This window comes from Puma concolor, chromosome A3 (genome assembly GCF_028749965.1).
Source record: "Puma concolor isolate L17-30 chromosome A3, mPumCon1.1.hap2, whole genome shotgun sequence".
Classification (NCBI taxonomy): domain Eukaryota; kingdom Metazoa; phylum Chordata; class Mammalia; order Carnivora; family Felidae; genus Puma; species Puma concolor.
In genome coordinates, this window is record NC_141669.1 from 75,200,448 (window position 1) to 75,217,609 (window position 17,162).

The window sequence follows — 17,162 nt, forward strand, 5'->3', positions numbered from 1 at the left end:
ACATGTACAAATATAACTACAAAAATCCTAGAAGTAGAATTGCTGGATCAAAAGATATATATGGCATTTCAGTTTGTATAGATATGACCAAATTCCCATTCAATGATATTTACAATTTATACATCCACCTACAATATAAAGTGCCCATCTGCCCACAAACCAGCACCAATAATATTTATCAAATCATTAAGTGTATAGTAGATGAGTTTTCCCAGAGTGGAACATGCCTATATAACTACCTTCTAGGTTAGAAGTCGCATATTAACAGCATTCCAGAGCCCCTCCCCAAGCTTTTTTGTCACTACTCACTATTCTGCCCAAGGGTAATCAATATCTGACTTATTGCTTTTTTGAGAAAGTGCACGTGCAAGTGGGGGAGGGCCAAACGGAGAGGGAAAGAGAATCTTAAACAGGTTCCATGCCCAGCAGGGAGCCCGACTTGGGACTGGATCTATGACTGTAAAATCAATAGTCTGAGGCTTAACCAACTGAGCTACCCAGGTGCCCCAATATCTTAAAATTTATTTTTAATGTTTATTTATTTTCGAGAGAGAGAGAGAGACAGACAGACAGAGATTGGGTGAGCTGGGGCAGAGTGGGGTGAGCAGGGGAGGAGCAGAGAGAGGGAGACACAGAACCCGAAGCAGGCTCCAGGCTCTGAGCTGTCAGCACAGAGCCCGATGTGGGGCTCGAACTCACAAACTGTGAGATCATGACCTGAGCCGAAGTCATACACTTAACCAACTGAGCCACCCAGGTGCCCCTTAATATCTGACTTTTTAAATACCATACGTTAGTTTTGCCTGTACTAAACTTTTACATGGGATTATACAGTTTGTAACCTATTGCTTCTGGTTTCTCACACTCAGCATTTATGAAACTCATCTGCGTTCTTGTGTGTGGCAGCACTCATCCATTTTCATTGCTGTTGCATATTCCATTTAAAAAAATATAGCTTGACTTAATTTGTCCATTCTGCTGGTGACAGACATTTGGGTGGATTTTAGTCTGGGGCCATTGAGAATAATGCTGTTACGTATGTTCGTGTGCCTGTCTTGCAGGACAACTGTACTAATTTCTCGGGCATTTCTATGAGCAGAGCAGCTGGGTAAGGCAGCATGCTATGTTCAGCTGCCTGGCATTGTGTGAAAGCTCCAGCCACTTTGTGTCCTCTCCAGGACTTGGTGTTGACAGAGTTTTTTAGTCATTCTTTGGGGGTGGAAGTGGTTTCTCACTGTGGTTTTAGTTTTCATTCTCCTGATGACTACTGCATTTGAGCTCTGTTTTATATTTTTTGCCCATAAAAACTTCCATAAAGTGTCTCTGCGAGTCGTTCATTAATGTTTCTATTGTTTTTAAAATTGATTTGAGGAATTCTTTATATATTCTGGACATGAGGTTTTGTTTCTTGTTTTGTTTTTTTTTTTTTTTTTTGGTCAGATGTAAATACTGCAAATATTGTCTCCCATTCTGTGAATTACCTTTCTGTGTACAAGAAGTCTTGTCTACTTTGAGGTGACGAAGATAGTCTCCTATGTTCTTTTCTAGAGGCTTTATATATCTTTTATGTTTAGATCTCTATTCCATCTGGAAATCTCATTTGGTATAAAGTAGGAGTTAAGAACAATTTTTTCCCCATATGGATATCCTATTGATTGGGTATATTTATTGAAAAGACCATCCTTTCCTCATTGCTCTGCAGTATTATTACCTTTGTAATAGAGTGAGCATGTATGAGTGGGTTGATTTCTGGGCAGTCTTTTTCTGTTTAACTGGTCTACTTGTCTATCTTTACATGATATGCTGTTATGATTTTTGTGATTTTACAATAAGTTTTGGTATCCAGGAGTATATGTCTTTCAACTTTGCTCTTCTTTAATATTGTTTCGGATACTTTTGACTCTTAGCATTTCCACATAAAGTTCAGAATACAGTTTTCAGACTACAAACACACATATACACACAAACTAAGCTCTAGTGTTCTGATGGGGATTACATTTGATACGTAACTAAATTTGAGGAGAATTGTTATCTTAGACATAATGACTTTTCCAATCCATGAACAAGGGATAGCCCCTCTTTTATTTTGGTATTTAATTTTTTCTCAATATTTTTCAAGGTTCTGTATTTAGCACTCTTCTTCATCTTCTATGTCTATTTGGATATTATATTTTTACTGATTGAGTAAATATTTTAAAATGTTATTTTTCAATTATTAGCATATAAAAATACAGTTGACTTTTATATATTTATATTCAGTAATCTGAAGATCCTTTTGCATTTTCTGTATACACAATCATGTAGACTATAAATAATGACAGGTTTTTTTCCTTTCTAATCCTTGTTCTTTTATTTATTTTTCTTATTTTATTTCACTGGCTAGGTCCTCTAACATTGTGTTGAATAGAAGTAATGATAGTTGGCATCTTTATCTTGTTTCTCTCAAGGGGAAAGCTTTTAGTGTTACTATTAACTTCACCACTAAATATGATGTTTATTTAGGTTTTTAAATAAATATCCTTCATCAGATTGAGAGAATTACTCTCTATTCAAAGTGTACTTAGAGTTTTTTTTCCTAATAATGCATTTCAAATTTTATCAAATATCTTTTCTAGATCTCTTGAGTTTATTCTGTTAATATGGTGAGTTACATTGATCATTTGTTAAATTAGCTTTGTATTCTTTAATAAACTCAGCTTTCTCATAGTGCATTTTCCTTTTTATATGTTACTGGGTTTGATTGGATCATGTTTTGTTGAAGATATTGAAATTGGTGTTTGTGAAAGAGATTGACCTCCTGTAAGCTTTCTTTCTTGTTAAATGCTTGTCAGGCTTTGGCATCAAGGCTTTATTGGCCTTGTAAATGAATTCAAAGTAGTCCCTCTTTTTCTGTTTGCTAAATGTGTTTGAGAAAGAGTGATTTTCCTCAAACACTTGGGAGAATTTAATAATGAAGCCATCTGGGACTGAAGTTTTCTTAGTGGGAAAGTTTTATTTAAGGATTCAGTTTCTTTAATTAATATGGAATTATTTTCTATTCTTGAGTCAGTCTTTTGTTTTACAAGAAGTTAGTCCATTTCATCTAGTTTAATGGCATAAAGTTGTTTTTAATATTCTTTTATAGTCTTTAACTTTATTTTGGGATATTTATAACTTGTATACTTTGTATTAATAGTTTGTCTCCTTTTCTTGAGGTGTTTATCAATTTTATTGTTTTCAAAGAACTAACTTTAGCTTTGTTTATTTTTCTTTATTTTATATTTGTTTTCTATTTCATTGTTTTCCTTTCACATTTATTATTTTCTTATTTCTGCTTTCTATTAGGTTTAATTTGCTATTTATTTCCTAACTTCTTGATATAAATACTTATATCATTGGTTTTCATCCTTTTTTTTCTTAATGTATCTATTTAAGGCTATAAAGTTCCCTTTAAGCATGGCTGTAACTGAATCCTAGAAGTTTTGACACACTGCTTTCATTAATATTTAATGTCTGCTCTAATTTCCAATGTGATTTTTTTTGGACAAAGTACTGTATATTCCTTACATTCAAGACTTTGTGATTCTTAAACTTCCGTTTGGTTACCTACTTCTAGTTTAATTCCACTTCATTCAGGGACTATACTGTGTATCATTTAAAACCTTTGAAATATATTGATATTTGCTTGGTACTAATACTATGGCTTAGTACAGGGCCAATTTTAGTAAATTCTCCATCTGCACTTGAAAGAATGTCTGTTCTTGGGGTGCCTGGGTGGCTCAGTTGGTTAAGTGTCCAACTCTTGATTTCAGCTCAGGTTGTGATCTCAGGGTTGTGAGACTGAGCCCTGTACCGGGCTCCACGATGAGCGTGTAGCCTGCTTAAGATTCTCCATCTCCTTCTCTCTCTGCCCCTCCCCCCCCCCCCCCACAGACACACACACACACACACACACTCACACACACGGAATGTCTATTCTGTAGTTATTTGGTAAAAATTCTACATATGCCATTAGGTCTGTTTCTTAATTGTGTACTTCAATTTTTTATGCCATTATCTACTTTATTTTTTATTGAACTATAATTCACATGCCATAATATTCATTCACTCTTTTGAAGTTACAATTCAATCGTTTTTAGTATGTTAACAAAATTGTGCAACTATCACCACTAATTCCAGAATATTTCATCACCCCCAAAAGAAACCCTGTTCACTTCTCTCTTCTTTAGTCCTTGGCAACCACTAATTTACATTGTGTGTCTATGGATTTACTTATTCAGGACATTTCGTATAACTGGAGTCATATAATATGTGGCCTTTTGTGTCTGGCATCTTTTGATCCATATCATGTTTTTAAGGTTCGTCCATGTTCTAGTATGTATTCGTTCTGTTATATGGCTGAATAAGTAATATTCCATTGTGTAGTTATACCACATCTTGTTTATGCTTTCATCAGTTGATGGACATCTAGGTTGTTTCTCCTTTTTGGCTATTATAAATAATGCCTCTATAAACATTTGTGTACAAATTGTTGTGTGAGCATAGGTTTTCAGTTCCTTGGGGTGTGTAGATATATGTACGTGTGTGTGTGTGTGTGTGTGTGTGTGTGTGTGTGTGTACATGTATAAATTTCAGGGTCATATAGTAATACTATGTTTAAATTTTTGAGGAACTGCCAGACTGCTATCCAAAAAGCTGCACCATTGTACATTCCCACCAGAAATTTGAGGTTTACAATTTCCCCACATCCTCACCAACATTTTTACTGTCTATCTTTTAGATTTTAGCCATTCTAGTGGTGTGTGAAGTGGTATCTGATTGTGGTTTTCACTTGCATTTCCCTAACAACTAAAGACATTGAGCATATTTTTATATGCTTATTGGCCATTTGTGTATCTTCTTGGAGGAATGTCTAAAATCTTTTGCCCATTTTTAATTGGTTAATTGCCCATTTTAAAAAGGTTATCTGCCTTTCACTTGTTGAGTTGTGTCCTTTATATATTCTGAATATTAGCTCCTTATCAGATATGATTTCACAAATATGTCCCCTATTTTTTTTTTGGCAGATATGTCCCCTATTTTGTGAGTCATCTTTTTACTTTCTTGATTATTATTTACAATTTTCCTGCTTGTTCTATCAGTTAAAATCTCCTACCATGATTATAGATTTTATGTTTTTTCTTGTGGTAGTATCTATTTCTAAGGCTTATTGGGTGCATAAGTCAGAGACTTATAATATCTTTCTGTTGTGCTGACACTTTTATTATGAGATGTCTGTCTTTATTTTAGTAATGCTTCTTCCTTAAAGCCTACCTATCTGCTATTAGTGTGCTAGACCAGATTTTTGGGCTTTTTTCTTTTTAGTGTTTGTCTTTTTTTTTTTTTTTTTGTCCTTTTAAATTCTCATGTCTGTATTCTTATTTAGAAGTCCTATATCCTGTAAGCACCTAATGTTTATTTTTTACACCCAGTCTGACATTTTGCATTTAGTTGAAATATTTAACTTATTTGTATTTTATGTAATTACTGATACATTTAGATTCAAATCTATCATCTTACTTGTTTTCAATTTGTCCCACTTATTCTATGCTCATTTTTCTCTCCTTTTTTGTTTTCTTTTGGAGTCATCATGTATTTTTTAAAGATTCAGTTTCTCTGCTGTATTAGCTTGTTAGTTACACATTATTTTACAATTCTTCTAGTGACTTCCCTAGTGATTACAATATGCATTCTTGGCTTATTAAAGTTGAATATAAGTTAGTATATTGACAACTTCCTAGACAATGCAGAAACTGAAAGTCACTCCATTTACCCCTTCCCAACTTTTATGCTATTGTTTGCATATATGTTAATTTCACAGTTATTTAAAACTCCACAATATATTATCATTATTGCTTTAACAATCAATATTCACTTAGATTTATTCACTTACCTATCCTTTTCTTTGCTTTCCATTTTCTCCTGCATTTATTTGTCTTTATCTGACATCTTTATTATTTTTTTTTTTTTATTTTTTTTTTTAAATTTTTTTTTTTCAACGTTTATTTATTTTTTGGGACAGAGAGAGACAGAGCATGAACGGGGGAGGGGCAGAGAGAGAGGGAGACACAGAATCGGAAACAGGCTCCAGGCTCTGAGCCATCAGCCCAGAGCCCGACGCGGGGCTCGAACTCACGGACCGCGAGATCGTGACCTGGCTGAAGTCGGACGCTTAACCGACTGCGCCACCCAGGCGCCCCTATCTGACATCTTTAAAAAATTTTTCTTATTAAATACTTTCTTTTTCTTTAAAGAACAGTTTTGGATTTACAGAAAAATCACAAAGGAAGTACAGAGGATTGCCATTTATCGTGCGGCCACTTTCCCCTATTATCATCTTACATCAGTATAATGTATTTCTTACAATTAATGAACCAATACTGATGCATTAACACTAGGTAATGTACATACTCTAGTCAAATTTCCTTATTTTTAACCTAATGTTCATTTTTTCCCCACACAAGAAATCGCATTATATTTAATCATCCTGTCTCCATAGGCTCCCTTTGTGACATTTCTCAAGTTTATTATTTTTTTTCCTAATGTTTGTTTATTTTGAGAGAGAAAGAGGGAAAGCGTGAGCAGGGGAGGGGCAGAGAGGGAGAGAGAGAATCCCAAGTAGGCTCCATGATGTCAGTGCAGAGCCCAATGTGGGGCTCAATCTCACGAACAGTGAGATCGTGATCTGAGCTGAAATCAAGAGTCCAACACTTAACTGATGAGCTACCCAGGCACCCCAAGGTTACTTTTTTTTTTTTTTTTTTAATTTTTTTTTTTTCAACGTTTATTTATTTTTGGGACAGAGAGAGACAGAGCATGAACGGGGGAGGGGCAGAGAGAGAGGGAGACACAGAATCGGAAACAGGCTCCAGGCTCTGAGCCATCAGCCCAGAGCCTGATGCGGGGCTCGAACTCACGGACCGCGAGATCGTGACCTGGCTGAAATCGGACGCTTAACCGACTGCGCCACCCAGGCGCCCCGGTTACTTTTTTTTTAAACTGTTTTAATTTTAATTTTAATTTTGAGAGACAGAATGAGAGTGAACTGGGGAGGGGTGCAGAGGGAAAGAGAAAAAGAGAAATCCCAAGCAGGCTCCATGCTCAGTGCGGAGCCCAGTGCGGTGCTCGATCCCATGACGCCGAGATCATGACCTGAGTCAAAATGAAGAATCAGAAGCACACGGACTAAGCCACCCCACCACCCCTCCTCTTCCTCCTTCTTTTTTTTAAGTTTACTTATTTTTGAGGACCTTGACAGTCGTCAACAATACTAGGGAGGCATTTTGTAGAGTGTCCCTCAATTGGGATTTGTCTGATATTTTTCCTGTTACTAGATTGGTGTTACAGATTTTGGGGTGGAAGAACCACAGAGGTAAGGTGTCCTTTTTATCACATCTTGTCAAGGGTACACACAGTTAACAGGCCCCTCAAAATCAGGATCTGGCCCTGAATGTGGGTCCCCATGCCCACTGACCATTCTAGGAAATGACACATGTCCCTGAGGTAGGTTGGGGAAGTAGCTGTGGATGCTCTGTCCTCAGGGAGTCTGTCACCACTCCCTTCTCAAGGTGTGAGCATCCTGCTGTTCTGAGTGTAGTTGTGTTGAAAGACATGCCTCTGCTTTGCAACACGCTCCCTAGATGTAAGCCAACTATTTCATCTGGTGCTCATCCAGAAACACTGCGATTGTTCTGACACTGGAGGGGAAGCCGGCGGTGCTGGGCTGGCTGGGGTGCCAGTTTTCAACAGGGTCATATCTTCTGAAAAGGTTCGCAAGGGTAATTTTGGCTCAGGTGATTTTTGTTTTACTCACTGCCTTTAGATGTGACCCCACAGGGGGTGCTTGGGTGGCTCAGTCGGTTAAGCGTCCGACTTCGGCTCAGGTCATGACCTCACGGCTTGTGAGTTCAAGCCCCGCATTGGGCTCTGTGCTGGCAGCTCATAGCCTGGAGCCTGCTTTGGATTCTGTCTCTCTCTCTCTCTCTCTCTCTGTCCCACCCCTGCTCACACTCTGTCTCTGTGTCTCTCAAGAATGAATAAACATTAAAAAAAATAAAAAAATAAAAAGATGTGACTCCACAGTATCTCCTAAATAGAAGCAGTTATTCTTAGAGACCATGCAGTTTAAATCTGTATAAGAAAACCGTTTTATTTTATTTTACTTTTTAAAATATAACGTATTGTCAAGTTGGCTAACATACAATATATACAGTGTGCTCTTGATTTCAGGGGTAAATTCCTGTGATTCATTGCTTACAAACAACACCCAGTGCTCATCCCAGCAAGTGCTCTCCTCAATGCCCATCATCCATTCCCCCCGCCTTGACCCCCCATGAACCTTCAGTTTATTCTCTATATTTAAGAGTCTCTTATGGGTTTCCCTCCCTCTCTGTAACTATTGTTTTTCCTTCCCCTCCCCCATGGCCTTCTGTTAAGTTTCTCAAGTTCCACATATGAGTGAAAACTTATGATATCTGTCCTTCTCTGACTGGCTTCTTCCACTTAGCATAACATCCTCCAGTTCCATTCACATTGTTGCAAATGGCAGGATGTCACTCTTTCTCATTACCAAGTAGTCTTTATCTTCTTTATCTATTCATCAGGTGATGGACATTTGGGCTCTTTCCATGATTTGGCTATTGTTGATAGCGCTGCAATAACCATTGGGGTACATGTGCCCTGTGAATCAGCATTCCTGTATCCTTTGGATAAACTCCTAGTAGTGCTATTGCTGGGCCGTAGGGTAGTTCTATTTAAATTCAGCAAAATTTGCACTTTCTTCTGACCAGACAGGAAAGGAACACTTAAGGAGCCATTCAAGTGCCCCTCTGGCTGCGCCAATTTCCACGGGGGCCATCAATGTCTCACGGCCAGGCCAAGACCTGAGCAAAGATTTGAAATCACAGTTTTTCTTTATCTTGACAAGATCTCCTGAGATGACATCGCTCTCCAAGTAGCTTTGTTTGGTGATCAGGGTAAAGACCTTATTTCCCTGTTATACTGAGCAGGTGAACACTGACACATTGGGGAAAAAGTGAGGTTAACTCTTGAGTGTATTTGCACTGAGCTGAACGCTGTCTGACCTATGGGCCTGGTTCTATCATGTGGGGCCATCCAGAAAAATACACACTATGCTTCTCTGGATATTTGAAAGTGCGCTTTTGAGCTCCCCCAAATCTTATTTCCTCTGGGACAAACTGTCTCAACTTTTCTAGTCAACTGTTGTGACGTGGTTGTGAGCCCCGTCATCATTTTCGTCTTCCTTCTGTGAGTAGATTCCTGTTTACATCTCAAAGTGTGGTGTTAGAGAGGGCCAGAGTGTATTGGGGTTGCTGCCTAGCTCATGGTCTTGTGGAACATAAGCTCCCAGGGCCTCAGCACAGCACAGCTCAGAGCTGGTGCCTAACCTGAGGGTCCTTGGTATGTGGGCTGCCGGGAATAGCCGGCCCTCACAGCAGAGGCCACCCCGGTCAGCATAGCGGCCACTCCATGTTTTAAGAAGCAGCAGAACTGGAAGCACATTCTCTCGATTTCCCACACCCATCTGGGCCAATTTACCCCATTCTGAGTTCTCTTTCTCATCCAGATTTGAATCTTTACTTGGAGCTCTGCCTTGGCTTTTAAGCAAGGCCCCCCAAATGATGTCAATGTTCATGCTCAGCTGCCCTCGCCTCAACCGGGCTAACAAGGACAGGAGAAGGTCCCTTTGTTTCTGGCCAATGGGTCCTCCAACCAGAGCCGACTTCCTCTGTTTCTGTAAGCTCTGGGCCCACCTACAGGGTGTAAAACCCAAATGCCAAGAGGCGGGGAAGCGGGGGGGCCCTGGCTACCCTCACACCTACCCTAGAAAGCAACAACTCCACCTTTCATTCAGTGAGAACACTCGTGTGATGGTCCCTAGGTGCTGCGGGGTATAAGGAGGGCCTAGAAAATTCTGCAGGCAGGGTGGAGAAGCCATGCAGGCTGCAGGGGGGTGGTCAGCTCCCCACCCTTTGGCTTGCCACCTCTAAGAGATGGTCAGGATGATACACCATCTCTTTACTCTCTCTACCTCAGTCAGCGGTGGCAGACCAAGGCTTCCAGGTCATCTGTCACCATTTGGCCCCTGGCCCCAGTTGGTTCTCTGCACCCATCATTCTCTCCCATCTCCCATCCTCCAGATATTTCCACCACACTCTCTGGAATCTGTCTGACATCAGCCACCTCCTAGATCCTCCCCTCTTCTCCGAATGTGCCTTCACCTTTCTCTTGAACTGGACCCTGGCTCTCTGCTGAGGCCCCTACTCCCTGCAGCCCTCGGGGAGGGGACGGTTTCTCTCCTATGGGCGGATATCAGGCAGGGCCTGGGTGGGGAGGGGGTCCTCCTAGTTTTGGGATGCTGCCTCCAAACCACTTCTCCCTTTTCCCTTCATGTCCTAGGACACTTCTTTCTCCTCGTGGCTGTCTACCTTGGCCTCTGGTCACTCCCCCTTCAGTGATTTCAGCCCACGGCTCATACCTCTCCTCCACCTCTCTGCTCAGCATCCTCGTGACCCCCACCTCATCAACCTGTCTCTCCTACTTCCTCACGTCTTCCCCTCCATGTTATTCCCACCACCTCTGAAATCTCAAAATTTGCGTTTCTTTTTAAAAGTTTTGTATTTACACAAAGTAGAATTCTTTTTCTGATGTATGGTTCTATGATTTGTGTACATGCACAGATTTGCATAACCACCACCACTGCCAGGATATAGAACAATTCTAATACTCCAAAGAACTCCTCCATGCAGCCCCTTTATTCAAGCTGCTCCCACCGCTAACCCCTGGCAACCAATGATCTGTTGTCTCTTCCTGTAGATTTTGCCTTTTTCCAGAATGTCATATAAATAGAATTATTAGAACCTACTGTTTGTTATTGCCTTCTTTCACTCGACAGAATACCTTTGCGCTTCCTCTATGTCATGTGAGTCAAGTTAGTTAACTTTGGTTGCCGAGTGGTATTCCATCGTTGGGATGGATTACAGTTTTGTTTTGTTTTAAATCCATACCCCTGTGGAAAGGCATCTGGGTTGTTTCTAGTTCTTGATAAATACAGCGGCATTGTTCACAGATAATGAATATTAATGAATATGTTTGTGGGCAGATTTTGCATAGATCTAAAGTTTTCACGCAAGATAAATACCTATCGTATTTATTTATGGTGGTGCTGGGTCATATGTGAATCTAAGTGAAGTTTCAATGTTAGGTTTCCTCTCCTCTCTGGCGGTGACTATCTGCATGCTTCCTTTTCTCCACACCTCTCTCCGACCCCTGTCTGACCTTACTAAGGCCTCCGGTTCACTGAGCCTACCGATTTTGCATCGATCATCATCCGCCTCATCTTCTTTTCTTTCCTTCTCAGACAACTTAGTTTTCATGGTCTAACATAATAGTCTTGGAAACATTCCTAGTTCCTTCTAACATACTGCCCCAGCTGCCCCCCAACCTGGTAACCTCAGCTATCCATCCATTCTGCCTCCACTAAGGTGGACCAATGTGGTTGGAGAAAAACATACAACTGTGCCAATGGGCTAATTTGTGACCCAAATCGCATTTGAACATCTAATACTAACCATCAATCTGACCTCCTGGAATGACAGTTCCATACTTCTCTCTCCTCAAAACTGATAACGCCTCCCATCCTCTCCACTGATGGTCTTGTCTCACACATCACTGAGGAAATGGAAACAATTAGATTAGAGGTTTCTCATCATCTTCCCCCCATTAATTCCGCCTGACAGGCCGCAGACTCATTCTTCTCTTTACCCCCCCCCCCCTTAAAACGATCAGCTGCCCATGCTTCCATCCATGGGTAGCTGCTCCATGCTGCACTGGATCCCATCTGTGGCCACCCCACCTTCTCGGTGGTGGTATTCCTGAAAGTATACCTTCTCTTTTCTGTCCTGATTGATTTTTCCCTCTGCCATCACCATATAAACACTCCAAATACTATAGCTCATCTTGAAACATAACTTCCCTGAAAAAAAAAAATCTGTAACTTTACAGGGGGGCAACCTGACACGCAGTACCTCAGCCAACTAATTGAGATGAACATCAGCAGTGAGATGTCACATTGATTGTAATGTGGCCTTGATATGAAGCGATGAGAATGGCACTTTACCTCTACAGTCTTCCTCCCACAAACCCATCATCTAACTATTCTAACTATGAAGATAACGTGAGAGAAATCCAAATTGAGGGATGCTGTAATTTAAGAATATCTGAATAGCACTCCTCAAAACTGTCAAGGTCATCAACAACACGGAAAGTCTGAATGGCTCTTATGATGGACCATGAAAACTATCAGTGTAGAGAAACCTAAGGACTCATGGCAATTACATGCAGTGTGGTATCTGGGATGGGATCCTGGAACATAAAAGAAATACATTAGGCCAAAACTAAGAAAATTTGAATAAAGTACAGATTTTAGATAATAAGAACGTATCCATATTGGTTCCTTTGTTGTGACATATGTCCCATAGTAATGTTAACAAAAGAGGGAACTGGGTGCAGGAATGCTCTAGAATATTCTTGCAACTTGTTTATGATTCTAAAATTACTCTAAAACGGAAGTTCATTAAATGTTAAAAAGCAAAACAACCCGTCCTCCAGCTTTACTCCATTTCCCTGCTTCCCTTCACAGGGAATCTTCCTGAAAGAGTTGTGTGTTGCTGTGGTCTCTATCTGCCCCTGCCCCACCCAGCTCATTCCTCAATCTACTCCCATCAAGCTGCTTTTCTTAGCTCTCTACCCAAATTACTAAGGACAAGGTCAGTGATGATCTTCCATCTTCGTGTTGCTAAACCTGATGTTCCCAGAGCCAACTTTGTTTCCTTCTCTTACCTGGCCTTTCAGTCTAGGGTGTGACCCAGTTAACTGTTCCTGCTTCCTGGAACACCCTCTTCCATTGGCTTTTGGGATGTGACATTGCTGGGTTTTTCCTACTCATGGCTGCTTCTGCTTAGCCTCTTTGCTGGCTCCTCCTCTGACTTTGACCAGCACTTACATGGCCCAAAGGCTCTACCTTAGAATGCTACTCTCTATGCTCTTATCTCCTGGGTAATTTAATCCAGTCTCATGAAGTATAACTTACCTGCTGTTGACTCCCAAATTTATATCTCCAGGCCTCATCTATGAAATAGGGACTATTATACCCAGTTCACAGGGAGGCAGACACAGGCTCTCGGGCATGAAGGGGCTTCCCCGAGGTTACACAGCTAGAAGCAGCAGAGCCAGGACCTGAACTCACGCCTCTGTGACTACAGGCCTGTGCTGTGAGTGGCCAGGCTGCCCTTTCCCCCAATCCTAGCATCCTGTCTGCTCCCCAGGGTCCCCTGCATGTACTATCCATTCTGGCCTTATGCTTTCGTCCTCCTCCTACACTCCTGGAATGACCTTCCCACCATTCCCCCCTAAGCTTCTTCCCTCCCAGCTGTGGTGGGAGGTTTCTGCATTCTTGAGGCCCAGGCTGATCTTTCCTGGCCTCCTCTGAACTGCCACAGGACCTGGACTCTGCCCAAAAGCAACTGAGGGCTCATTTGCATCTATTAGTTTTGTGCTTTTTGAACCCAACATGGGCGTCCTTGGCCCAAGTACAAGCGTAGCTGGGGACACTGGAGCACAGTATTTGAGACAGGGACTATCTGGGAAAATGTGGGCCAAGGGCCTCCATCGTACACCAGCTCACACAGGGGAGTTGTTCAGGATTTTGTTTCCGCCACTATCTGGTAAGCTCTTGTGGAGATCATGACTTCACCAAATGAGTATAGTTAAAAAAAACAACTGTGTGTAGGGGGGAATACTTTAAAACTCTTTTCTCCTGGGTCCTGCCTGGGTGGTCATGGAAGTGAAGCAATTGATTTCATTTTCACAGAGGCCACAGAGAAGCCAAGCAGTTCCCGTTGGGGCCACAGAGGTCAAAGGAATATGCTGGAATGGCTGGTGCTAGGACTGATGGTTGTAAGCAGAGGCTGCTGCCGGCTCTCTCCCCAGCCCTGCATGGAGACAGCTGCCTATTCATAAGCAGGTCATGATTTAGAAAAGTAAAATTTGAACTCGAGAACGCATCACATATGGTCTCGGTATGAGGCAGTCTTTGCCCTTCCCATCCTACCTGGGAAGGTCCCGCTGGAGCCCTGCCACCTCCAAATGGAGGTCCTTCCTGACCCTTCGCGCAGCTGTCACGCTGCTTCACATAGTCTTCTGAAAGCAGGGCCGTGACTTCTGTCCTTGGGGACCCCCTAGGATATGAGAAAGGGCCCAGAGGCAGACAGAAAAATATGTGGGAAATATGGACAATGCAACATGGCGCCCGGTCTTGAGCCGTTCCTAAGTGTTAATGTTGCTCTGTTCTTCCTGTCGGCTGGCCTCCGTTGCCTCACAGAGATCAGCGCCAAGGTTCGTGGTCTGTAAACCGTTTAACAGATTCTTTGCTTTACGTCGGTGTAGCCCATGATAAGTCCCCACGGAACAAGAGTCACCGGCAGTGGTAGGATCAGAACACTTTAATAAGATATCAGTGTCAAAATACATTTCTTTATAAAGTTAAGCTCCCCTATAGTAATAATGTTGTCAGTAGGAGTTTGACAATACAATAATGTTCATGAACTCGTTACGTTGACAGGTAAGGTTACTATGAAGCTTGGAATATTTTTCAGAGTGTTTTAGTAAAACTGCAAGGGTAAAAATGCCCTTAATGCTGAGGCAACACACACAGGAAATCAAACACCAGCGTTTACGCGTCAGTAACCCTTCAAGTTCTGCCGCCGTGCGTGGGGCAAAGCGGTGGTGCTAAAGTGTGATCTGGTCAATGCAGCGACCGGGTCATTCTTCTTAGAGATTTCTTTTGAAATTCAGGTTTTTTTTGTTGTGTTTTTGGCAATATGTCCCTCCAGCTTTACCAAATTCTTCACCTGCTGTGCTTTGTGTGTGTTTCTAGAAACTTCCTTGTTGTATCCAGGACAGCAAAGCTCCATGTGATTGGTATTTAAAAACCAAAAAGGTATCGTCCTTCTTACCCAGTGAGTTACAAAGTGCTCTGAGAACACTTGATTTTCAGTGCTTCCTACCTAAATAAGTCACTTCAGGTGACAGACAGAACTTGGGGAAGGCCTGAGGCTAGGGGCCACCCAGGAAGTCTGCCTGCTGTTCCTTGCTGGGCCACCTAATGGCAGGCTGAGGAAGGGGTGCGTGGCTGGTCAGGACCAGCTGTGCCCCCTTCCCATATCCTCTCTCAGGCCAGCAACATGTGCTCCCGGCTGGTAAGCTGGGAGCACCATGGCTGGATCACGACCCCCATTTCTGAATCCTGTCTTTCATGAACTCCCACCAAAACCGTCTCGTGGTAATTCTGGAAATATCCAAATGTGCCATGTGAAAGACCTTTTGGGTCCCATAGCTCAGTGCACGTGAAGGGCTGGCAACAAAATCTGAAGAAAAATTAAAGCACTTCCCCTCCCTTAGATTTGCCCCACCCTCACCCCCACCCCATGACATGCCATCAGACCCTCTTGGCAGCAATAATAATATACATACATACATACATACATAATACATATAGAACACGAGAAGACAGCTCGCAGTGCTCCCACACTTTATGATTCCACGTCTTGGATTGTCTGTCATGCCCAGGGCATATCCCCGAAGCAAAAAGCCACCAGCAAGAGGCCTTGAGCAGTGCTGGTACAGGCCCGTGGGAGTTCTGTACAATCTGCAGTGTCAGCAACACCAGGGGAGAGAAAATGGACAGCTTCAAAAAGATCTTAAAGTGATTTCGTGAGCAGGATTCCATTTCCAAGTTTTTAGATATTACAAAGTACCCATATATATGATAAACACTTAACCCAGATATAACTTTTCTTTTTAAAGAACTCTTATATTTTTGAATAATAATTACCAAACAAATCCACTGAATGCGGGAGAAAAACCACACTGGGGGAAAAGCCACACTACACAACCTTCACAGTTAACCCCATATGCTGGAGCCCACCCTTTGCACTTTCCTTTTCCCCAACAGTTGTGTCAAAATTAGAGCCGAGAGTCAGCTTAAGAAAAGAAGAAAAGATGGAAATTTATTATATGGTGATTAGTTTTAAAAAAGAAGGAAGGGCTTTGAGAGGGAAGAGGCCATGAAAATCAAGCTTGGAAAGCAAAATTATTTTGTTTCTCTTTGGCAACAACAACAACAAGACCTTTTTAGTTAAATGAAGCCAAAGCTTTCCCTACAAGAGAACAAATGTACACAAAACTCGTTAGTATGGATATCGTGTGTGTGAGAGAACGAGACAGAGGGACCCATGAATAATATAAATTAGAAGTAATCAAAGTCGGGGGAAGAAAAATCTTACAAAATTTAAGAACGTTTCATTGACAGAATAAAACACAGCAGGTAAAACAACTGTGCATCTTAAAAATACACTAAAGTGAGCATCTTTAGAAAAAGGCCACCACGTGGGGACGTGGGCGAGTTCACCAGGTAGGTACATCTTGTAAAAAGTGTGTTGGTGTTAGAAATACCTAGTTGCAAAAATAGACGTAGAGAGTGAAGCTGGTGGGGCGGCGCGGGCAGGGGGGGCGGGGGGCCTGCCCAGTGGAGGGCCCTGGCTCAGGTGGCCTGGTCCAGGGCTCTGAGGAGGTCCCCTCCTTGCAGGAGCGTGGAGCTTCCTGGCACAGGAACATTCACCTCACAGTCATATCTGGTCAATTCGGGCAGCAGGTAGGGCTCAAAGGAGGGCCCAAGCAGCCGACTCGCCATGCCTGAAAGAATGAGAGTTTTAAAAACATGGTACCAAATGTGCCAAAAGGGTCTCTTCCATAAGAGGGGTTCTGGCGTGTTTCCCCCAAACAGTACCCTTTTCGTGATGGTACCTATGTTTTGTAAATGGCAGCACACTCAGCCCAGGGAGGAAGACGGGCATCAGGTGCCTAACCCAGAGAACAAGGTCCAGGAGGGTGGCCCCCGCAGAGCTCTCTGGGCACGTCCTCCGCTCCGTTCCTGCCTGAAGGCAGAGCGGCACTCCTGCTATGGGAGTGAGCAGCAGGCAGTATGGCAACATGAAACCCTGAGCAAAAGACGTGGGTTCGGGGACTCGTAGGTCCAAAGGGCCCTGGATGTCCCTTCTAGAGCC

The 17,162-nt window shown here is 42.2% G+C and overlaps 2 protein-coding genes across 3 annotated transcripts in view; one reads left to right on the plus strand and one right to left on the minus strand.

Moving 5' to 3' along the window:
• Positions 1-17,162, plus strand: part of ATP6V1E2 (ATPase H+ transporting V1 subunit E2) — a 147,175-nt gene that overhangs the window by 114,325 nt on the left and 15,688 nt on the right. The gene's annotated exons all lie outside the window — the stretch shown is intronic.
• EPAS1 (endothelial PAS domain protein 1) overlaps positions 14,526-17,162 on the minus strand; it is an 84,562-nt gene continuing 81,925 nt past the window's right edge. For both annotated transcript variants that reach the window (XM_086701162.1, XM_086701163.1), the window contains exon 16: positions 14,526-16,791. In XM_086701162.1, coding sequence (XP_086557288.1) covers positions 16,640-16,791 — 152 coding nt within the window. In that variant the 3' untranslated portion in view covers positions 14,526-16,639. The remainder of the gene's footprint in view (positions 16,792-17,162) is intronic.